The sequence below is a fragment of the Zonotrichia albicollis genome, chromosome 1, assembly GCF_047830755.1.
Source record: "Zonotrichia albicollis isolate bZonAlb1 chromosome 1, bZonAlb1.hap1, whole genome shotgun sequence".
Lineage (NCBI taxonomy): Eukaryota > Metazoa > Chordata > Aves > Passeriformes > Passerellidae > Zonotrichia > Zonotrichia albicollis.
Genome location: NC_133819.1, coordinates 2,290,207 through 2,315,135, shown reverse-complemented (window position 1 = coordinate 2,315,135; position 24,929 = coordinate 2,290,207). Strand labels below are relative to the sequence as shown.

Sequence of the window (24,929 nt, the reverse complement as noted above, 5' to 3'; positions counted from 1 at the left end):
CCCCCAACCAGAGTGCCTTCTCTCCCTCAAAATGAAAGAGGATAAAAGAAGTAATTATTTTTTCTAAAAGTGCAAGGCTTTCATAAAATATGTGCGCCAAATTTAAAAAAATAAAATTGCTCGAGAGTGAAAAAATTACATTATGACCTGTTCCCACTGTCTTTTACAAGAAATAGGTAAGATCTGTTTCCCCTACCTGTGTCAGAAGTCAGCAAAGGTGGTGGAGGTCTCGCTGGAGGTGGAAACTTCCCAAGGGTGGGAGGTGATGCCTTCCCAATGCGCAATTCTATTTTTTTGGGGCCTTGTTCCAAGATGTCTATCTCCACTGGAATTCCTAGAGCGCCAAACATCTCTCTGAACCGTGTGGCGGCCGTCTTGGCCTCGGACATGACTTCAAACTTGATGTAGATGTACTGGTCATCCTCACGGTACGTCTGGTGGTCAACCACGTCTATGTCCCCTTCATCTGCGCTGACAAAGAGCTCTTCCTCCACGTCAGAGATCTCCGTGGAGATCTTGGCCCTGAAGAGCCTGTGGAGTCTCCTTCCTGCTTTTCGGAAAGCATCGTCCAGCTCGCTGCCGGACGAGCTCTCCGTCTCGCTGTCGGTGCTCTGCTTACTCCTCTTCTCCTTGGCAAGAGCTTGAGCTTCCTGAGCGCCAACCACCACCTTGGCGCTGTGTGAGACCTTGCCAAACTTATTGGATGCCTCACAGGTGTATTTACCTGCATCCTTCCTGTCCAGGCCGGCGATGATCAGGGAGCAGGTGCCGTCGCTGTAGCTGTCGATGTGGTAGTAGCGACCATCCGAGAGCTCCTTGCCATCCTTCAGCCAGCGGACGTTCATGTCGGTTTTGCTGTGGGCCACACACTCCAGGTGCAGGGTGCTTCCAGGCTCTCCAGAGAAGTCTTTGAAGGTCTCTGTGAACACCGGGCACTCTTGCTGCTTGATCTCTTTCCTGACTTTGTAGCCTTTGAAAGCGGCTTGGATCTTCACAGCTGCCTTGTTCATGGAGGGGTCGTCTAAATCTGGCAGCTCTGGTTCGGCTGGCGGAGCAGCTGTGGTGGCCACAGTGGTCTCCACGGTGGTTGTCTCCCACTGCTTCCATAGTTTTCCTGTGGAGGTGGACTGAACCTTGCTGGTAATGCTGGTGCTCTTCTTCCCAGCTTTCTTGAGGTAGTTCACCAGGGAAGGAGTGCCAGCTCTAGACTCATCATCAGAGCTTGTGAAAGAGAAATCTGCCTCTCCCGTCCTGGCCAGCTCGTCACACGTGGAGTACTCTTCCGAGTAGTAGTGAGACATCTCTGCTTCCTCCTTCCTCAGCTTCTGAAGCTTCTCCTCCTCCTCGGGCACCTCGCTGATGGAATCCAAGGTGGGCTCCCGGCTCATCCGGCGCTTCTTGGCCAGGGCTTCCCACAGGAGGTGCAGATCTCCCTCCTGGGCAGCTTCGGGGGGCAGGCTGGGCTGGATGTGTCCATCCACCTGCTCCTCAGCCCGGCTGGCAGGGGGAGCTTCCCTGGCAATCTCCTTCAGCATCGACACTGTGGGAACTGCAGGGAGTGAAATAGATGAGAAGTTAAAATCTGTGAGCTTTGAAAAAGCACATGGAGATGTTCTACTCTGGAGAGTCTCAGAGGCATTTAACTAAGCATCATACTGAGAAAAACATGGGAATTTACAGAATCACAGGATGGGGAAGGTTGGAAGGGACTGCCGGATATCATCTAAGTCCAACCTCCCTGCTCACACACTGTCCCCTAGATCACATTATTCAGTGTCCAGATGGATTTTGAGTATGTCCAGAGAAAGAGACTTCACACCCTCTCTGGGAAGTTGATATAACTGAATCTGGTCCTGGTGAACTTGTCCTAGCTGACCACACTTTGAGGAGGAGGATGGACCACACCATCTTCAGGAAGTCTGTCCAACCTCAACAATCCTGTGATTCCATGCATGCATTTAAACATTACCAAACAACTTTTAAAATAAATTATTTATTCCTTGCACATTTGGACCAAATAAATCAATTTATGCCCTTTTTAATGTTGCAGTTGTTAAGACTGCCAGTGGAGCCTGGAAAGCTAGCCAGGCTCATCCAATCTCCCAGATATACAGGGCTTCTCTGTCTGTTCTGAACAGATCTCCAGTGGCTGTGCTGGGAGCTGAGACTCCCATCTCACATGGACACACATGCTTGGTGGGATGTGCCTAAGTCTGAAGGTGTCTGGGACACATTCATGTGCCTCTGCATTTTGCCCAGTCCCTTTTGAGATGCTCCAGGTCATCTGGAACATCCACAGAATACCCTAAAGCATCTCAAAAGGCACCAAAAATTTGTGTAGGGACAATAATGTCATGTCTTAAATGTGTGTCTCCAGAAACTCTAATCTGAGCAACTCAAAAGTATTTGGGATGCAGGAACATACTGGGCAATGCCAAACAGGAAAATAACAATTCCTTGTGGATTGTTATCATATCTTGTAAAAGAAAATTAATTCCAGTCCCAGCTGTGGAGATGGCCCTGGATGTCCATGCCAGACCTGATTTAACACCCCAGAAATGCACTTTGTACCTTCAAGACACAGGCTGGCAACAGATTTGACTTCTGGAGAAGCCATGCAGGTGTAGCTGTCCTGATCCTCGGGTTTAAATCCACGGATAATGAGTATCTGCTTCGTTTCTTCAGAAAGGATTTCATATCTCCCTCCAGCTTTTATTTGCTCTTTTCCCTTGAACCAAGTCACTTTCTCCTCAGTTTTATCTGATAATGAGCACTCCAGGCGAGCCACCCCCCCTTCCGAGACAGATCCTCCCACCAAGGGTTGGGTGATGGTAACTGAAGGCTCTGCAATTACAGAAATAAAGTGAATTAACACAAAGAACAATCATCTGGCTTTAGGGCACTCCACTCCATAAAATATCCAAGCAACCCATCCATCATTTACAGATTTTTCAGCTGTTGTAGACAACTATAGGAAAAAAAAGTCTGGCAGCATCCAAAGTATGCATTTCCAAAGATAATATCAAAACAACTTTCCAAGCTCTCCCAGTGCTTAAACCAGCTCCATCTAAACATATACATGCAGAAGTGGTTGCATTTTCCACATTCCTGTGTGCGTTTGCTGGTCTTCATTTACCCATCATCAGTACAAAAGAAGTTCTACAGATTTTTAAATCTTAAATGTTTCAAAGTGAAGAAGTTGTGATGCGAGACAAAGAAGAAACAACAAATAGAATGAAAAGAGATCATTCAAAGCGGCATTCATCTCTGCCTTGAAATAAAAAGAAAAATATAGATATATATTTATGCTATCTTAGGAAGAGTAAAAATTATCAAAAAGCAAAAACAATTTAACCAAAAATTCTCAGCATTTTCTTTACTTTGGAAGGAGGTCTACCAATGGAATGCTGTTTGTAGAACCATGATCCCTCAGAGAAAAACACAGAGATGCTGACTAGGATGTAAAAGATGATTCTGGGTTCCCAAAAGCAGCACATCCCTCAAGGTTACCCTCCTCTCTGCACATTTCACCAGGGTGAGAGGATTGCTGCCCAAAATGCCTTGGGTTTGTTGTTGACAAAGTCAGCATGGTGAGAGTCATCAGGGTCCAGCACTGGCAGCAGTCATTGTTGCAAAAAATGCAACAGAGCATTTTAAGCAAAAGAGTACTTTTTTATCATTATACTCATTTTGAGGAATTTAGATGAGTGATACCAGAGAAAGAGTTGCAAGAAAAGAAAGACTGAGAGAGAGTCCCCATTCCACTGAAGCTTCTAAAGTTTCACCATCAGACTGCAAAGGAACTTTGTCCCCCAGCATTTCTTTGTGGGGATTCTTGAAAAAGACGCATAAAAATAAAAAAAGGAGAAAGATGGGTGAAGAAGACAATATTGCCCACTCATGGTCATGGTTATCCCAAACACATTCCAGCATGCCCTTTTTCACTCATTCCGTCCTAACTCCACCAGAAAAGACACTCATGGCCAACACATTGTCTGCAAGAACCCCATGGTGAGGGGCCAGCACGTGGATGATGCAGTGCAGGCTGCAAGACAGCTGGATGCAGTGTGGAGGACATCAAAGAACAGTGCTAAAAACGCAGCGGGTTTTGTTCACAGCAGCCCAGAACGACCTTTTTCATCCCAAGCTCTTCCTCCTCTATTGTCTTGGCAGCCAAGCACTGAAAGATACTGCACTGGGAGATGCCTGGAGTGGGTGAAGCAGGCATGCCATGCAAAATGTGGGGTCTGCAGGAGCTTGCAGCCCTCCCTGAGCCTGCGTCCATCCTCACCTAACCGCACCGTCTGGGGGAAGTGCAGCGCCTCGCTGGCCCCCGCTTTGTTCACGGCTGACACTCGGAATCGGTAGGGCTCCCCCGGGCTGAGGCCATCCACGGTGAGCTCCGTGTTTGGGATGAGCTCCCTGCTGCAGGACTGCCAGCCAACTCCTGGGATTTTCCTCTCCACCCTGTAGCCCAGGATGGGCTGGCCGCCGTCACCCAGCGGCCTGTGCCAGGACAGGGTGACCGAGTGGCTGCTCTGGCTCAGGACCTCTGGCGCTTCGGGCGGCTCGGGGAGGGCTGGGGGCACAACAGAGGTGCTGTGATGTGTGATGTGAGCAGGGACACTCCATCCTAAAATACCCAAGAGTGTAGGAATGTGCCCCTTGTTGACAGAGTGACCAAACTATTCTTTGTCCCCTCAAAAAGGAAATAAGCCCAGAAGTTTCTCTCCTTGATTAGGTGAAAAAGGCATCTCATAGGCTTGGGGAACTTCACCTCAAACTTAAGGATAGCTAATTAGACAGGAGCCAAAAAGTCCCACCTGAGCAATTTACAAGAAAAAGAAGAGAACAAAGAAACAAATTGCTTTTGTGAGGTGTTTTACCAGGAGCAAGAACCTCTGGCACCTGGATCGGTTTTTCTCTGTAAAGAGTTTTGTTATTTTGCTTTTTATTAAAACCTTTTGGTTTCCAACACTGCAACAGAAGCCATCCTGCTGATTTTATGCCTTCTAAGGCAGCTGAGCTATCTTGAGTGTGAAATAGACTGCCAAGAGCTTATGAGACCTGGCTCGAGGAGGCTCCTATTTCACAAGAGCCTTCTGCAAGCTGTGAGGACAGAAGTGCAATTGTCACAGAAATCTTTTATGAAAAATCCTTTCCTTAGGATTTTTTCTCTTGAGAAGCTGAAAAATGTCAAGAACAAAATGTAAACAATGGTTATCTGCTTCCATAGAATGCAGCAAGTAGATCTGTGATTGGTCTCATGTGGTTGTTTCTAATTAATGGCCAATCAAAGTCAACTGGCTCAGACTCTGTCTGAGCCACAAACCTTTGCTATCATTCTTTCCTATTCTATTCTTTGCTACCCTTCTGATGAAGTCCTTTCTTCTATTCTTTTGGTATAGTTTTAATTTAATATATATAATAAAAGAATAAATCAAGCCTTCTAAAACATAGATCAAATCCTCATCTCTTCCCTCATCCTAAGACCCCTGTGAACACGGTCACACGCAATGGACTGAGTATTCTCCTTGTTGTAAAGTTGAGTGTAAAGTCACCGTAAAGTCACAACCATGAGCACCTGTGCACCACTGATTAATCCTTGTCTGCCCTGATGTATGTTGCCAATGACAAACATTCATTTTCCAACTCTCATCTCAAATAATTAACCTCTTGTGTATATATAATTAACCTCCTTGTCCCACCCAGCTTAGAATAAAGATAACCCTACACAGTCCATATTAGCAAGGAATTTAACTGAAAATTTCAAGCACATGAAATGAGCCTTGACTGTGTTTATTTTAGGTCAGGTCTTAATTGAAATCAGGTTATTGTGGGACTAAAAAATAACTCAAATATTTTAATAACGAGTCACTCCTCTTCTGTGTAATTGCAGTGTTGCAATGTGTCACAGCATCGGGAAATAACAAATAAATATGTGTTGGGAATGATCTGGTGTCATGCTCCATGATCATAGAACAGTTTGGGTTGGGACCTTGAAGATCATCTAATCCCAATCCTTACACTCAGTACACTGGAAAATGTTCCTTGCTTACATTACACTTTGGCCTAAAAGACAGAAATAATTCTTTCAGTCTTGAGTTCAAGACATTTACGATGTAAATGACCTGCTATGATATGCCAATCCAAAGAATTAAAGGCAAATATGGTCAACAGCCTGTTCTTTTAACTCTGGACACCCCAAGAACAACATAAAGTCTTTTCTCTGTTGTCAGCCAAACTGCATTGAGAAAAATCTGTCAACAGGAAAAGTATTGTATTCTTATTTAGAAGTCCATTAAATGTAAGTACAAAAAACTGATTTAAATCCATCAAACTTTTTTTTAAATTGGGGAACTGGAATGTGTAACAGAGATCCCTTAAGTCTCAGAAATCATTAGACAGAGATTGCCTGTAGCCATTTAAAGTATAGATGGTCCATCAGTGACTCTTAAACATTTCAGCTACAGCTAAAATACATTTAATTATCTCATAACCATCACTGGGATGGTGCTGTGTGACCACTGCTGGGTCACCCACTGGTCCCACTGCAGCAAGGAGCCAGATGCTGTGTGCTGAATGAACACTGATGGCATCATCCAAACTGCTCCATGAGGGAATTAGGGAATTATCATTTTCCCTACTTAACTATTCACTCTGTCCCTCTGGAGCAGGAGGTGTGTGCTTTGTGGATGTCCCCCTCTTGAGGGTTTTAACATGCTACTCGTTAATCTGGAAAACTGCTTGCCCTGCACCTGAGCTGATAAGCAGATTTCAATGATTCCTCTGCTGCTCTGGATGATTTTTCCACATGGACTCTACCGCAGCTCCCTCCCATGTCCATATTTGTCGAGTGAAGAATACTGATTTTTGTTAGAGTTTATGTTACATTTTACAAAAGACTGCAGCTAAAGAAAGTTGGGGAGCATCTCTACCATCACTAGCCTGATATACTTTTCTTCTGATGAGGTGGATCTGGTCAAAGAACAAGTTCCTAGTAGTATCTTCTCAGCCTAAGAACACTATTTTGGTACATGTGAGGCAAAGTGGAAAGGATCAGCACAAATATTGGGAAATTCAATGCTGAATATCAAAATTAGAGATTTTGAGTGCCCCTGGGCTGGAACAACACACACTTACCAATCACAGAAAGCTTGGCTGATGAAATGGCCTCCCTGGAAGCAAAGGTCACCTCTCCAGAGTGATGCAGTTGGGCTTTTTTCAGGATAAGTTTGTATTTGTTTCCATCTGCTTGCACCTCCCAGTCCTCCCCTGCCTGGATCTCTGTGTCATTGCTGTACCAGACCACTTCATTCACTGGCACAGCTTCACTCAGGACACAGCTAAATGTTGCTTTTTCCCCCAGAGACACCTCCACGTCCGTGAGGGGCTGCAGGAACTGCAGGCGCCACCCTGTAGGTTAAAATCAGTGATCAAGCCCTCAGTTACAGAAACAATCAGGAGATTTTGTGAATGTTTGTGCTGAAGCTCTGAAGAGCCAGGCCTTGGAGAGCAAGGAGATCATTAGAAGGTTTATATACATTGCCAGAACAGAAGGTTTGGAATCACAGAATGGTTTAGTTTGGAAGGTAAAGCTCATCTTGTTGCATCCCCTGCCTTGGGCAGGGACACCTTCCACCAGACCAGGTTGCTCCAAACCCCATCTAATCCATAAGTGGGGACTGATCTCTGCTTTTGTACTCTTATTTTCATGTACAGAAAGGGTTTGTGGTCCCCACTAGGGTCTCCTGTAATAGCATAAAGTAAAAGGAGACAAAGTTGTTGCTGATAAAACCCTCCTTTCTCAAGCCCTGAAGTGTCTATAAACACAACCAAACTCATCAGAGTCATGACAGCTCTGAGAAAATAATTTACTCCTTACTCAGTGCCAACTGGTGCTGCTTATAAACCATCTCACATCCTACAGATTAAGAAAACAAGGACATTGTAAAGCATCATCCATTTAGGGGTGAGAGAATTGGATTTGTTTCAGATTTTTTTTTTCAGGGAAAATAAAGGGTTTTGGGATGATCTAATTTGTGCCAACCAGTATGTGAAGGCGCCCAACAAGAAAGATGGAGAGGACGTTTTGCAAGAGCATGGAGTGACAGGACAAGGAGGAATGGATTCAGATGGACAGAAAATAGGTTTACATGAGATATTAGGAAGAAATTCTTTGCTGTGAGGATAGGGAGGCCCTGGCACAGGGTGCCCAGAGAAGCTGTGTCTGCCCCTGGATCCCAAGGCCAGGTTGGGACAGGGTTTGGAGCAACCTGGGACAGTGGAAGGTGTCCCTGCCCATGACAGGGGATGGCACTGAATGATCTTTAAGGTCCCTTCCTACCCAATCCATTCTGTGATTCCATGGGTAGGCGGTGGGTTTGATGATCTCATAGATCTTTCCCTATCTGAATGATTCTATTACTTATTGTGTGGGAAGAACGTTTAGGTAAGAGAAACAACAAATGCAACATTTCCTTGCTGCTCTCATCATATTTCCCTGGTTTCTTTCCCCCTTTCCAAGCAGAAATTGAAGATTTCCCCTGCCCAAGCACCCGAGTTACCTTTCACTGTGAGGAAGGCTGAGGTCACCGCATCGCTGCACATGAAAGTCACCCTGCAGCTGTCCTGGGGAGTTAAATTCTTCAGCAGCAGGATGTGCCTGAGGCCATTTTCAAAGTAAACCATCTCCATGTTTTCTGTGGTCTTGGCGGGTTCATCATCAATCAGCCAGTTGTAATTGTAGGTCTCAGGCTTGGAGAGGTAACACTCGAACAGGGCTTCCCCTCCTTCCACAGCCTCCACGTTCTCCAGGCCCTGGACAATGCTGTTCTTGGCTAGAAAAGAAGGAAAGTTAACATTATTAATTATTTGGCTCTCTATCTCTGAATATTAGCAAGCCTGGGAGCACTGGATGATTCCCACTGCTGCAAAGCTGATGGAAAAACATGGATGTGATAAACTGTGCCCATAGGTTTAATTGTTGATGGCAACCCGTCCCCTAACAAAGTATTACAATAAAAAGATTTAAAGATAATGTAAAAGTAATGATAAACCTCTAGAACCTCCGGCACTTCATCTAGATCCTCTAGCATTTCACCCAGATTTCATCCAAAAACGTGGTTTTAGATAAATAAAGAAAAAAATGGTCATGTTTGTATGAATTGGGCCAATAGTCAATAGGAAGGCATAGCTTAGGAAGATAAAGTGCAATCAAATTCCTTTTTTCTTATGACAGTTTCCCAAATATCTCCCAAACAACACAATTATCATCATGACAGGGGAGATTTGAATACACTGACAGCTCATGATAAAATCTCATTACTTTTCTAGCAAAGCAAATGTAAGAGAATATCATGGCTGGCAAAGCTATAGTGACGATTATCCAAGATAATTCTGCCTCTAGGAAACACACAAAGTCAAAACCTCTATCAAGATTACTTTGAATGGTAAATTTCTGAATTATCATAAAAGCTCTGTGACATTTAGGCTTATTTTCCCATGCTCTGTAGTGAGTTGTGGGGTCAGAAACAAAAAGCTCCACACTCCAGCCATGCATCAGTTGGCACCTGGACAGAAACAATCAGCTCAATGCCAAATTAAATGTGCGCTGGTGCATGTGAGTATAATTCACGCTGCTACAGGGACAAATGACATGCACAAGGGTTGAGTAAATACAGTTTTCACAAATGCCATAAAATGGTCAGCATGATTTGTGTTATAAACCAAGACATCCCCGTCTAGATCTCTACAGATCATTTGGAACCATGCACAGCAAAAAATAAAAAATCAGTAAAATAAATAAAATATTAAAAAACATCCAAACTGAGGCATTTATTTAATGGTAAAAACGAACATACCCAAAAAGCACAAGCCACCAGATATTTATTAACTTATTACTAATTACAAGATGCTCAGAGATGTTGTGTGTGGAGTCCCCATCCCTGGAAGTGCCCAAGGCCAGGTTGGATGGGACTTGGAGCAATCTGGGACAGTGGAAGGTGTCTCTGCCCATGGCATGGGGGTTTGGAACTACATGACCTTTAAGGTCTTTTCCAACCCAAACTACTCTGGGCTTCTATAATACTAAAAATATTCTGAATTTTATAAATTTTATACTTACAGAGAACCATTAGGGGGTTGCAGACTATTCTTGGAGAATGTGTAATTTTTTTTAGAACAACACAAATTGTTTATCTGTGTACTTTAGAAGCATTGGTTTCCATAATTATGGAAAGCAGCCAATTGCTAACCCTACCTCCTCTGGGATACTTTTAGATTATGTTCATTTAAATCTTTTTAAATCCCTACAATGGAAAGTGCTAATCAATGTAGAAAACATTATAATAAATAACACCCTGTACTTCTGCACTAACAACCAACTGCAGTTAAGCAAGAAGGCAAAATAGCCACAAATATTCAGAAATCAGAACCTGCTGTTGCTGATCACTCCAATTCACTTGGTAACGAAACCCAGGAATTCCAAATGGAGCAGAAAAAAAAATCCATGAAAAATCCTAACTTTTTGTTAATTTTGTATATATTGTTCCTCAGGGTCTCCAGAAATATGAGTGCTGAGTGAGGAGGTAACTCCTGAGGGAACACTGTTTGAAATGGGTAAATTACCTATTTAATTTAGGTAAATTACCTATTTGATGAACTAGGTAAATTGCCTATTTAAATTACCTAAAGCTCCTTTGCCGAGCAAAATAAAATGGAATTCCATGCTATCCATTAGTTACTGGTTTTATGTAAAAAGTACTCTTTAACAGGAAAACAATATTTGTATTATTCCTTTAGATCAACAATACATCTGTGATTTTACAATTCAGCAGGACACATCCCATCCCAGCTAACTGCAGAAGAGGTGGAGTGGCTAAGTGGTAAAATGAGTGAGTGTTAATTAGAAATCAGATAATCCTGCAGTATAACATTCAATTCCCATTATCCCCAACTGTTTTTATCCTCATTTCCAGTACTGGAGTGAACACCAAGAGCAGGTATCTGACGTGTCCCTTATTGCAAAAGCCTTGCCATGATTTTTCTACCTCATTTATTTGGAACCCATGATAGTCTTCCTCTCTGGCTGGAAGACCTCACCTTGAACATCAAGTGTAGCCATCACTTTAATGCCTTCAGCTTCACAAGAATAGATGCCAGTGTCTTCTGGGACCGTGGGGTTAATTTTTAGCATGCTCACATTCCAGTCCTGATCGATAATCACTCGCTGCCCATCTGCATGTATTTCCTGATCATTTTTCTTCCAGATGGCGTGCACTGGCCTAGAATATTGGCATATGAACTCTGCTGGGCCTTCTTCATCAACAGTTATGTCCTGCATGGGACTGACCACTTCAATGGTGGGATCTGTTAACCAACACGTCAGGAAGGACATGCATTAGTGGATCCCCGTGGAAATCACCCCTGGGAGGGTTTTTTGCCAAGCACAGAGCCCGTGGGGAGCAAGCAGAGTGGTAGTGCAAGCAGGGGGATTAGCAGTTTAGTGTGTGCCTGTGGCAGCATCAAGCAGGATGGAAGCCAGGCTGGTGCATTAGAACGTGACCAGGACACTGGGAAATGGGCCACCAGGAATTGAGGCTTGTGCTGGAACAGTCCTGAATTTGGGCTGCTTCTCCAATTTTGTGTTTCTCCAATTTAGTGTTTCTGAGATCTTCCAGGCTGGGAAGCACTGGATGGGAAACACTTCTGCTTCCCAAATGTGGAGCAGATGTGTGATGCAGAGAACTGCAGGGAATGGTTCCCTGCAACTCTCAACCTCACAGAGCAATAGGAAAATACCACAAACCCTACTGGAAGCTTCTTGTGTGACTAAAATATAACTAATCAGAAAGAGACTCAGTCCTTAAATGCAGACACTCATTCCTGTCCTGGGGTGGTCTTGGCTGTCTTGAGCAAATATCCAGGACAGCTGTGACCAAGAAAAGGGCACTCCCCAGGAGCAGATGAATATTGTTTTGACTATTTGTGTGTTTCTCTGCAGTAGACACATTATTTAGAGAAAAACAATACGATTTCCTTTACAATATTTCATCTAGAGGTCACTGAGAGATCATAAACCACTGACATCTCAGACTGAGACCCCATAAAATGCTGACAGCAGCTGGATATGCAGCTCCTCTGAAGGCATTGAGATCCATAAAGTTGCTTTTAAGCACTTTTAAAACCCAAGTTCTGCCTCTTGTGATGCAGCGGCAAGGCACAGTAGATATATCTGACCTAAAATACTGTGAGCTCCCAAAGCAGCCGTGGGTCCCTCCTGAGATGTCAGACTGGATCATCCATCAACAATGCAATATGCAGGTCAAAAGGAAAAATCTCAATGCAATCTGAAAATGGAAATCTCTGAAACATCATTCTTAGCGGAATTATGTCAGCTTAAAATAAAAATATATGATAGGGCTGCAAAGGGAGATAAAAAGATGAGAGTCAGAGAAAGGCTGAGATATCAGGAGCTTGACATGATGATCCTTGAGGAACCCTTCCAGTTCAGGACTTTCTGTGATGTCCTTATTCTTCAAATAGTTGCTCTGCACACAAGCCAGCTGGGATAACCCAGCAGGATCTCTGTCTGGAATGCTCCTCTTGGGACTGCTGCAGCAGGCTGAGGCTTTGGGGTGCTCCAGGCAGACCTTGGGGAGCAAAGAGAGCTTTGCAAACATCGTTTGGAAACCTGCTGCAAGGCTTGGTTCCGCTCACTGAGGTTCCCTCTGCCAGGTGTGTTTAGGGAGAGGAGGTCTCTGTGGAAGATCTTGGAGAAGTTTGGTGACTGAAGAAACAAGCAGGTGTCTGTGCAGATGGGGAGAACAACCTCAGCCCCTTCCACAAGATGTAGAAATGTCAAATATCACCTGTGGTACTGGAGAAGGTCCTGGTTCCACTGTCCCCTTGCTGTTTCGGCTGTTATTGTCATATTTTATGAAAAATCCCTTTGCTAAGATTTTTCTCCTGAGAAGCTGAGAAGCCTCAGAAACAAAATGCAAATGATAATTATTTGATTGCTTAAAATGTGATTTAGAAGTTGCTTACCAACAGGTGCATCTTTGATTAGTTCCATGGGAATTGTTTTTAATTAATGACCAATCCCAGTCCAACTCTGTCAGGACTCTGGTCAGTCATGAGTTTTTTATTGTAATTCCTTTCTAGCCTTCTGATGTCTCCTTTCTCTTTCTTTAATGTAGTTTTAGCACAGTATTCTTTTAATATAATATATATCATAATATAACAAATCAACCTTCTGAAAACTTGGAGTCAATTCTCATCTCTCACATCATCCTGGAGACCCTCAACAATTAATAACCACAGTTATTAATTATAAATAACCACAGTTGGCCAGGGCAAGGACTTTGGTGGCCCTGTTCACCTCTTTGGGGCTGAGGAGCCAACGTGTGCCCTGGAACCTGCAATTCTCACCTGCCCAGAGGAGCTAGGAAACAGCAGCAGCTCCTTCACCCTTCTCCATCCTGCCCCCATCACCTGTGAACCATCACTCCAGGTCATGGAATGAATGCAGTTGGAGGGCAGTGATGCTGTGGACGCCCAGCATGGAAAGCTGAGATTTCACTTGTTACAGAATAAATCAAATTAGCAACGTTAATTGTTGTTAATTAAAACGTTGCAGAATAAATCAAATTAGCAACGTTTACTCCTTAAACCAGGAGAATGAGGCACAAGGAACAAAGCCAGCTCGCTCCTTGATGAAGAGCAAGCCATGGATGGCTTGATAGACTGAAATATATTTCAAACAAAGATTTATGCTAAAATTTGTGGACAAAATAAAGTGCACGAGATTGTCAATACAAGGATGGTTGGAATTTTAAAAGTGTTTCACTTTCCTATGAAATCAAGTGTTACTGAGCACAGTGTAACTGGGGTTATCCCAGCCCAGTTATAAAATAGCGCTAGTGTGATTCCGGTTTGCAATTCAGGAATTTTGGCTTCATGGAAGCACAAAATATCCACATACATGTGTGTACCTGCAAGAGCTGAGGGGTTGGACTGGATGATCTCCACACATTTCTTCCAAAATCAGTGATGCTGTGATTCCATGAAATGGAAATATCTCAGGAGCCTGTTCATTCACTGAGCAGAATACCTAACAATGTATTTATTTTTAATTTATGTTTTAGGCCCACTAGATATTTTTTTGCTTGGAGATCTCAGAACCATGTTTTGTTTCTGAAAATGGATGCAAACTGTCACAGGACTTGTGGGGTCTGCCCTCTGTTTTGTCACTGCATCATTCGATACCACAAAGAAGTGATTTCACATTTTGTCTTTGCAGAGAACCAAATTTCCTGAATGCACAAGGGACACATGATGCAGAGAAGGAGACATCAACCACTGACTACAATTCCACATTGTGGATCATTCCTGTTATGGCCCAGTTATAGCACAGGAGTAGATTTGCATAAAGATATTCTTACCCTTTATATATCCATTTTCCAAGCAGGGAATAAGCCTTAACTTTGCCTGAAAAACAACAGATCTTCCCCACAGCTATAAAAGGACTGGGTGGGAAGGAGCTTGCTTTATCAAGTCTGGAGCTCAGTGTTATTTGCAGCTTTTGGCTACCCTTACCAAATAGGAAAAAAATATTTATTCATCAGACCAGAAAGCTTTGCTAGTGCATTGATGAGCTTTCAGAAACAAGGCACATTTTGCCTCTGTGTTACTGGAATGCCACACACCCATTGGATTCCAGGAACAGCTCAAAATCCTGTCCTGGGAACATGCTGAGCTCAGCACCAGTGGCCCAGCTGTCGAGCAGCACAATGGGAAATTTGGGAATTACCATCCCCGCAAGATTTTGTGGTATTTTGGAAAAAAAAGCTGAAGTGGGGATATAAAGTCAGGTGCTACCACAGATGTTTATGGTTATGTCTTCTTTGTCAGGTGAAAGCAGCAGCCATGATCCTGCAACCCTCCCTCACCTATAAAAACCAAAAAACACCAGAGGGTGAGAGGGGAAAAAAAAAATTCAGTGTGGTTGTAGCCAGAAAAATTCTGGGGTGAGAGTGAGTGACTTGCAGAGTGGGAGGGTTGCAGGGCACGTGAAGGGATTTAGTAAGGGTAGCCTGGAAGGCAGAAGCACCAGCACATGGAGCAAGTCCAGAGGTGGCCCCGTGTTTCTTGTTCATGGGGCGATACCTTTGACCAATAATTTAGCTGTGGATATAAGGGAGCCAGCTCTGAAGGTGACAGTGCCCGAGTCGTGGCACGCCACGTCGTTTAGGGTCAGAGTGTGGATCCTGCCGTCCTGCTGGGAGATCTCAGTGACCAGGTTGTTGTGCAGGGGGGTCCCGTCCAGCCACCACTGCACGCTCCTCACGCCCGGCGGCGAGAGCTCGCACCTGAACGTGGCTGACTCGCCCACAAAGACGTCTGTGCTCCTCAGACCAGACACTATCACTGCTGCTTCTTCTGCGCGACAGAGCAAGAGAGGGTGCCAAAGGAAAAACAGAAACAAATACACACGGCTTGCTCCCTAACTCACTTCCTAACGCGCTCCCTAACTCGCTTCCTTGCAGAACGAACCCAAGCCCAAGCGCAGCTCCAGCAGAGTTAAACTTGTAGGGTTTTTCCAAGGAAAAAAGGAACTAAATTGTCTTGAAGAGGGTTAGAAACCACCTTGCATCCCTCCGGCTGCTTGTAGGAGAGTTAAATTTGTCTTGAAGACAAGAAAACAAAAACAAACGTGCACAGCTGGCTCCCTGCAGAGCTAACTAACCCAAGCCCAAGCACAGGTCCAGCAGAGTTAAATTTGTAGGGCTTTTCCAAGGGGAAAAAAAGGAACTAAAAATGTCGTGAAGAGGGTTAGAAACAACCTTCCATCCCTCCAGCAGCTTGTAAGAGAATAAATTTGTAGGGCTTTTCCAAGGGAAAAAAAATAACTAAAATTGTATTGAAGACTGTTAGAAACCACCTTCCGTCCCCCTCCAGCTATACTTGTAGGAGAGCTGAACTTGTAGGGCTTTTCCAAGGGAAAAAAAGAACTAAAATTGTCTTGAAGACAAGAAAACAAAAACAAATGCACATGGCTCGGTCTCTGCAGAGCTAACCCAAGCCCAAGTGCAGCTCCAGAAGGGTTAAATTTGTAGAGGTTTTCCAAGGGAAAAAAAGGAACTAAAATTGTCTTGAAGAGGGTTAGAAACCACCTTCCATCCCTCCAGCTGCTTGTAGGAGCAGGGTGTGTGTCTGCAAACATCATTTCACTGGGAGGAAACGAGGAAACTCCACTCCTTGCCCTGGCTCTCCTGTGTGTTGCAACCATCTGCAGAAATTGTGTGAGGCAGGGAGGTACTTAAAGATTTAAATGTTCTCTTGGGTGCTTTAAAGGAGTAATAAGATTATCAACAATGATAGAAGCTGTAATCAGTTGTAATAAGAATTTCAGTATTTTTACAACCACCGCTCCAAGTTTTTCAGCAGTACAACCATCTGTTCTGAGACACAGTACAGTCAGTACTTTAAACCAGCTTAAGTTAAAAAGATGTGTCAAACCTCAGCCTGGAGGTGAGTGTTTATATCTTTGCTGGAATCAGGAAAGAAATGAGTGGCCTTTCTGCTGTTTGGCCAGTTACTGTCAAAGATTTTGGAGCAAGAAATCCAGGCAGAAAACCAGAGCATTTCCACCACCTTACCTTGCACATACACAGACCCTGTGGTGATCTCGTATCCAGTGCTGCAGGTATAATCCCCACAGTCATCAGCTTCTACACCGTGGATGATCAGCTCAGCCACGCTGCCCTTCAGCTTCAGCTCGTACTTGTCACTGGGCTGAATGACCACCCCTCCTTTCCTCCACTCAACGGGAGCATCAGGCTTGGAGATCTCACAGTGCAAAACTGCCGTTCCCCCTTCTTCAGCCTCTACGTTTTTCAGCTCTTTGTTAAACAGCACTGGCAGTACTGTGGTGGAGAAGCAACTGCATCAGTGACAGCGCTCAGAGGTGACAAACCTGCTTGTGACTTCTGCAGCTGGGCTGCTCTATTCTTTCTGGACAACAGTTTTGCCTGCTAGCCACTCATGGAATCAGCTGCTGATGCTGCAAAGGTGTCCACTGTTGCTCTGGGCCTCTAAAGGTCTTCACATGGCCATACTCACCATCTTCAGTGGAAGCACACACAGCACAACACCACAAATCAGCAACTCTTTAGGTTGGAAAAGACCTTAAGATCAAGTCCAGCCATTAACCCAGCACAGCCAAATCAGTGGAAGCACATAGAGCACAACACCAACAATCACAACACAGAGTCAGAACCCTTTAGGTTGGAAAAGACCTTTAAGATCAAGACCCAGCACAGCCAAATCCACCAATAAACCACATCCCCAAGTGTCACACCTACACATCTCTTGAATATCTCCAGGGATGGTGACTCCACTGCTTCTCTGGGCAGTCTGTGACAATACTTGGCCACCCTTCCAGCAAAGAATTATTTCTTAATATCAAATGTAAACCCACCCTGGTACAACTTGAGGCCATTTCCTCTCATCCTATTGCTTGTCATTTGTGAAGTAGACCAACCTTTACATCACCACAACCTCCTGTTGGTAGTTGCAGAGAGTGATAACATCTCCCCCAAGCCTTCTTTTCTCCAGGTTAAAAAACCCCCAATTCCCTCAGCTGGTGCATGAGATTTTGGGTGTTTAACCTCTGAAACCACATGCTCTGAGCAGGAGTTTGTTTATGGCGACTAAACTCACAATCTACAAGTGTGATCTAATCCAAAAGACATGGAATTCTTAGCACAGAATGAATAAAACTAAAATCACAAACCCATGGAGTTCTTAGTGCAAAATTAATAAAACTGTAAAATCCCAAGCCATAGAGTTCTTAGTGAAAAATAAAACTGCAAAATCCAAACCCATAGAGTTCTTAGTACAAAATAAAACTGTAAAATCCAAACCAAAAGAATTCTTAATACAAAATGAATAAAACTATAAAATCCAAAAACACAGACATTAAGAAAGACAAAGAATCACAATTCATGGGCTGCTCAGGCACCAAGACATACAATGGTTCAAAAACCCCAATTCCCTCAGCTGGCACATGAGATTTTGAGTGTTTAACCTCTGAAACCACATGCTCTGAGGAGGTGTTTGTGACTAAACCCACAATCTACAAGTGTGATCTAATCTAAAGGACACAGAATTAGCACAAAATGAACAAAATTGTAAGACAACCTACCTTTGACCTGCAGATAAGCCGTGGTCTGCTGATCCCCCGAGTCACAGGTGTACTCCCCAGCATCCTGAGCCTCGGCCTCGAAGATGAGGAGCTCAGCTCGCGTCCCCTCCTGGCGCATCTGGTACTTGTCCCCGGGCTGCAGCACCGTGTCCCCTTTGCGCCACTGCAGGCGCGCGTGGGGCCGTGTCAGCTCGCAGCGCAGCGCGGCCGTGCGCCCTTCCTCCACCTCCTCGTTCCTCAGCCACTGCTGGAACAGCACGGGCACGCCTGGCCGGGGGGAAATGAGAAATGGGTGAGGCAAAAATGAATAGAAAAGAGAGGTCTGTTTTATTGTTAAGGTGTGGGTAGAGGGAGTTATGAAGTTTGCGGACAATTCTGGTTGCGTTTCCCTAAGGAGAGCGTCCAGGGTGTGAAACCTAGATAGAGAAGGAGGAGGAAAGGGAGTTAATCAGCATAATAAAAATTAATCAGAATAATCTATGTGAGCTAAATTTCTCTCCCCATATCCCAAGCTTCTTTTCACAAAGATTTCAAAGTTCAGTAGTTATTACTGAAGGCCAGACAGCTTTCCATCCTTGAAATGAAAAATGGGTAGGGCAAAAATAGAAATAGGTGTTTTATTGTTAAGGTGAGGGTAGAGGTAGTTATGAAGTTCATGGACAATTCTGGTTGGGTTTCCCTAAGGAGAGTGTCCAGGGATGCCAAACCTAGATAGAGGAGGAGGAAAGGGAGTTAATCAGCTTAATAATAATTAATCAGAATAATCTGTCACTATAGGACACGAAACAGCACAAGCGTACACACCGCTGCTCTCAAGGTGAAGAAAAGGGAAGTTTAATTTCTGACTCCAACATTTATAGTTTTCCAAAAGTGACAGTGAATTGGAGGGTGACAGTGCCACCTCTCCAATGACACCGGACAAACCAGCAGTCCATCAAGTTTCTCCTCCTCCATAAAAGAATGCAGAACAATAAGTTATTTGCATAAAGTGCATGACAAAGTTTGTTAAAACAATGTAAATGTAAGAAGGCTTAGAAAAACTTAAAAAATCAGGGTGACAATAATCTATGTGAGCTAAATTTCTCTCCCCATATCCCAGGCTTCTTTTCACATAGAATTCAAAGTTCAGTAGTTATTACTGAAGGCAGACAGCTTTCCATCCTTGAAATAAAATCATAAAATGGGATAAAATCACTCAAAAAATGTACAAATATAAAAAATAAAAATATTTTTAAATAGACAAAAATATAAAATATACATACATGTATATATAGAATATATATTTATATATTTTAGAATATATAGAACATATCAGAAATTTAGACTATATTGAATATAGTAGAATATATAGAATATGTAGACTAGTATAATAGAATATAATATACAAATAAGAATTATATATATAATATATTATATATATATATTAATACAGACAATAATATACGTAGATTATATTAGAGTATTAGAATATATAAATCTGGGGTTACAATCCAAGGTTTCAGATCTTGCCACCAGAGATCAATTACAGAATAATTAAGGAAAACTTTGGGAAGACCTCATGAATGGAGATTCCTCCACTCTTCTGGATTTCAGTTCTAAAGTCTGACCACCCTTTCATGTTAAAAGTCTGGCTTTTTCTAATCTGAATTTCTCTCACTGCAGCTTGCACTTGTTGCCTGTCATCTCTTTACTTAACCCTCCAGGAAAGTTCTGTGCCTGTCTCTTTTGTAGATCTCCACTAAGGAAGCTGCAGAGGGCATCAAGGTCTCCCTTCCACTTTCTCTTCCCCAGTTATCAAACACAGCTGCCTTTGTTTCTGCTTACACTTAGATCCCAGAATGGTTTAAATTAGAAGGTACTTTCATATTTTTCCAAACCCTGCCAAGATCAGGGACAACTTCCACTATCCCAGACTGCTCTAAACGCAATCCAGCCTGGCCTTGGACACTTCCTGGGATCCAGGGGCAGTCACAGCTTCTCTGGGCAGCCTGTGCCAGGGCCTCACCATCCACATTGTAAAAAAAAAAAAAATAAAATCTTTCTTATACCCAATCTAAATCGTCCTCCTTTTGGTTTAAAACCATCACCCCTTGTCCTATCACAAGAGAGTTTGCCCATGTCCTTCATGTGCTCCAGCCCTCTGGCAGCCTCGATGGATTCTGCTGCACTTGCTCCACTGATCAGTGCCTCTCTTGAAGCAGAGAGCTCTAAAAATCGATGTTCCCTCCTCTCAGCAGTGCTGGGCACAGAGGAACCCTACCTTTGACCTCCAGCCTGGCCGTGGTCTTGCCATCAGCTGTGTGGCAGCTGTATTCCCCGGCGTCGGCGCGGTTCAGGTCGCGGATGAGCAGCGTGTGCACCTTCCCCTCCTGCTGGATGCTGCACTTGTGGCTGGGCTGGATCACAGACGTGCCCTTCTTCCACTCCACGGGGACGTCAGGCTGGGACAGCTCGCAGGACAGGTGGGCAGTGCCACCCTCCTGCAGCTCCAGGTTGTGCAGAGCCTTCACGAAGGTGACCGGGGCAGCTGTGGGGAGAGGGGACCAGCGCTGCTGCAGCATCCTCAGCCAGCATCACCCCCAGGGCAGAGCTGGGGGTCTGTGGTTACATTTGGAACCAGGTTGAAGAGGAACAAGCAGCACAAGGCATTGCAGTGGGCCATCATTCAAAAATCCTTCTATATATCTTAAAGGAAAGGTTTTTCATAGCTTTCAGACTTTTTTTGGTAAATGTGATCTGAAAGCATCATAAGTAGGAGATTAGTCCAGAGTATATTCGTGACACTCTTCAGCATTGATTGTGACGTGTGATCAGCTGCATAGTTGGATGGTCTTCAAAGGATGTTAATGTTAATTGTTATATTAAATAACATCAAAGGATGTTAATATTAGTTATTATATCAAATAACATCAAAGGATGTTAATCTTCACTCCATGTACAATAAAAACAACTGGAACGACTGGCTCAGATGTGCCTCTCTAAATTGCTAAATTAGATTAGCAGAATCTCCCAAGATTTCCAAGGCTCCCTAACCCCAAAGACAGCTCTCCAGAAGTCCAAGCAGTGCGTGCCAGTACCTGCTGAACCCCTCTTCCTGGTAGGCTGCTCACCTTCCACCTTCAGCTGCGCTGCCGATGAATGCTGCCCCACTTTGAAACTGACGGACCCACAGTCGTCCAGGGTCACCTTCCTCAAGGTCAAGCTGTGACGTGTCCCTTGCACTCTGATCTCATTCATTTCGTTGGATTGCAGGGGAACATCCCCCAGGAACCACTGGGCATCCTGAGCTGCTTCCCGGGACAGCCTGCACTCGAACACCGCGTCCTCTCCTTCGTGCGTGGCCACGTCCCTCAGCCCCTCCACGATGGTGGCTGCTGCTGCTTCTTCGTGGAAAGGACAACAGAGTTTGAGATCTGCTTTCAAGGGATGCTTCCTGGGTTAAACGTGTCGTTAGGCTCTTTCTTGACAGCACTGTGTTGTTGTTATTTGAGGCCCTAAATGATAAATCTGGAGGTGTTCAGCTTGGAAGAGAGGGATTATGAGTGCTTATAAAAAAAGAGAAAGACTGAGTTTTTATAGGAGTAGACAGTGGCAGATAAAAGGAGAATGGTTTCAAACTGAAAGAGGACAGGGTTAGCTTAGATGTTAGAAAGAAATTGTTCTCTGTGAGGATGGTGAGGCCCTGGAACAAGTTGCCCAGAGAAGCTGGGGCTGCCCCTGGATCCCTGGAAGTGTCCAAGGCCAGGCTGGACAGGGCTTGGAGCAACCTGGGACAGTGGAAGGTTGGAACTAAATTATCTTGAAGAGCTCTTCCAACCCAAATCATTCTGTGATTCTAAACTCGGGAAAATATAGGTATGCAGGCATGCAGCAACATATTACAATGCTACAGGTGCACAATTCATGTCTGCATGTGTATTAAAAGCTTGCAAGTTTTACTGTGTGTTGCGTGCACAATAAATATTTCATATGTGTATAATCATAGCCTGTGTGCTGTGAAGAAATTGTCAAACAATTCCCATGGGTGAAAATTAATTATCATTAAACCACAGAAGCAGTGACCAAAGGCACATTTCTAGAGGTAACTGACACAGTTCTTAGCCCTGTGAAACCCCTCTCATCTCTGAGATCCTCGTTTCAGGATGAGGTTTAGCTGCCAAATTACTCAATGCTGTGCCCCTGCCGTGGTGCCAAGCTGTGCCCAGCCCTTCCCCGTGCAAAGCCCCACCTTTCAGCTGCACAGCTGCCGTGGTTTGCTGGTCCCCTGTGTCACAGGTGTAGTCCCCAGCATCAGCTTGGCTCAGGTTGTGGATGGTGAGCTCAGCCACGGCCCCGTCCTGGCGCATCCTGTACTTGTCGCTGGCTCGCAGCACTGTGCCCCCCTTCTTCCACTGCACAGGGGTGCTGGGGTTGGACACCTCGCAGCTCAGGGTGACACTGCCACCCTCCTCAGCTTGCTGGTTCTGGAGGGGTTGGGTGAAGGTGACTGGAGAAGCTAAATCAAGAAAAGTCAGAGAGGGAAAAAATTCATGTGTCATTGCTGACCGCGTAACTAAGCCTTGTGCTTGATGAAACTCTGGTGCCGCCCTAAATTTGGTTCAAACTCAATTCCAAAGTTAGCTTGAAAGAAAAACAAAGAATGACAGAAGGTGCTGTGTGGGAAATGGATTTGTAGAAAGTTCTCAAAGCCTGACAGAAGGTCCACATAGTGTGTGCGTCTGTATGCAAACTTAAGAGACAAGAAATGCTGACTTAGAAATGCCATGGAATAGGACAGATATTGTTGAGAGAGAAATGGAGCTAGAGAAAAGTTTCAAAATTTGCCTTGCAAATAAGACTAAACACTTTTTAGGAAGAGAACTATGAAAGATGCATTGTAGTGGGACCTATGAGAGCTAATTTTAGATGATTGGCTTTAAGGCATTTTCAGCATGGTGGGGCTAAAGCTGATAGGCCAAGAAACAATATCAGAAGCAAGCCAACTATTTCCTAATTACAATTTTTGTATTGTAATTAGGAAATAGTTGGCTTCTGATTGTGATGGCGTGAATTATAACATCTGTATTGTCTCACTCTTCTCATGAGTCTGAAAATGGAATAAAAGTTTTTAAAACGCCTTTAATATAAGGGTATTGCCCAACAGTGCTGGATTTCCAGGAGCTCTAAGCACTCTGCACTCCTAAAGAATCACTGGACGCTGCAGACAGTGCTCATACACTGAGCACCTCAAGGACTGTGCTCCTTCTTGCACAGGAATTGTCATGGATACAGAGTTTTGAGCATCTCAGTAAATGTATCTCCAAATGGGTACCAAAACCAGACCTCAACAGCACACTCCTGGTATCCAAATTCTTGTGGATTTGGGAGAGGGCATGGAGAAACATCTTTCTATAATATTCTTTATTTGAACCTTTCTCTGGACCAGCAGAGAAAGGAACCCTGGCAGTCTCTGTTCTGATGGTGGGTCAAGGTGGAGTTTTGATGGGTGGATTTATGAAGTGCCACATATAAAAACATGTAAAAGTTTAGCTCCTCAAGTCCAGTTCCCTGGAAGAACCACAGTGCCTTCACACTTACTGGTGTCTATATATATATATATACACACATATATATATGTGTGTGTATGTGTATACATATATATATATATATATATGTATGTATGTATGTATGTATTTTTTTTTTCATCCAATTGGCTGAATTGCTATTTATAGTGTGGCTGCACAGGCTTCCTTGGCTTCCTGGGTTTGGAATTTTTTTCAAGGAGTGCTGGAGTGGCTGAGACCACACGCAGAGACACAAATTGGCCATCAGAGGACCTGCTTACAGCACCAATATTCTGGTATCCTTGAGTTGTGGAGTCAGTGTGACTGCAGGCAGGTGTATGGCCTTCATGGGAGAGCCCTCAGAGATATTTGAAAAGGTGGGATTTAACAATATCCTGGCTCATCTTTGTTTTTCCTGATTGTGTGTCTCAGAAAAAGTCACCTTGGTATTGTATTTGTATCAGATCAGATTTGAAAAAAAACAGATATATTGTCACATGACATCTCTTTAAAGATCTTTGGCACTAGAAGCATTTAGGTGCCTTGCTCATTAGCTGGAGTTATGTCCAAGTTTGACCAAATTCACCTGGATCACCATTTTTCCTGGAAGAACTGCAGCTCAGAGGATGATCAAGCATTAAAAATAGTCCTCTTTTAATTTTAGCTCCAGCGGTGGTTGTCTGAGTGACCAGAGAAAGGTCTCAAAGTGTGGAATTATATCCCTTACTTGGGTCCCTGCATTTTCCTTGCTTAAGACACAACAGGATTTCCAAAAGCAAAAGCACTCAGCTGCTTTTGACAGTACATGTGAAATCAAGGACAGTAGAAAAAATCATCTTGGCAGAGCCTAAGGAAGTAGAGCAAGTTTCTTATCTTAAAAAACCTCTAACACAACCCACCTTTAACAGTCAAAGTGGCTGTTTGTTCATTTCTGTTATCACAGGTGTATTTGCCAGAACCTTCTGGTTTTTAGTGATAAATCTTTAAAGTATGGACTGATTTATCAGTCCTCCTGCCTGATTTCATACTTGGAGCTTGGGGAGATCACCTGAGGGCCCTTTTCCCCTTCCACCTCAGCACTGGGCTGGGAGAGCTGGCAGCAGAGGACAGCTGTGTCCTCCTCCTGCACTTCCCTGCTCTGCAGTTTCTCCTTAAAGACTGGAGGTGGCACTGAA

At 44.0% G+C, this 24,929-nt stretch overlaps 1 protein-coding gene across 1 annotated transcript in view; it reads right to left on the bottom strand.

Annotated features, from left to right (window-relative positions):
* OBSCN (obscurin, cytoskeletal calmodulin and titin-interacting RhoGEF) overlaps positions 1-24,929 on the bottom strand; it is a 161,474-nt gene that overhangs the window by 36,264 nt on the left and 100,281 nt on the right. Inside the window, exons 55-66 of the mRNA XM_074539903.1 lie at positions 22,440-22,706; positions 21,322-21,594; positions 20,472-20,738; positions 18,212-18,478; positions 16,665-16,931; positions 15,172-15,444; positions 11,104-11,370; positions 8,568-8,840; positions 7,144-7,416; positions 4,292-4,579; positions 2,572-2,844; positions 197-1,549 (exon numbers count right to left, since the gene is read on the bottom strand). Of these exons, the coding sequence (XP_074396004.1) occupies positions 197-1,549; positions 2,572-2,844; positions 4,292-4,579; positions 7,144-7,416; positions 8,568-8,840; positions 11,104-11,370; positions 15,172-15,444; positions 16,665-16,931; positions 18,212-18,478; positions 20,472-20,738; positions 21,322-21,594; positions 22,440-22,706 (4,341 nt within the window). The remainder of the gene's footprint in view (positions 1-196; positions 1,550-2,571; positions 2,845-4,291; positions 4,580-7,143; positions 7,417-8,567; positions 8,841-11,103; positions 11,371-15,171; positions 15,445-16,664; positions 16,932-18,211; positions 18,479-20,471; positions 20,739-21,321; positions 21,595-22,439; positions 22,707-24,929) is intronic.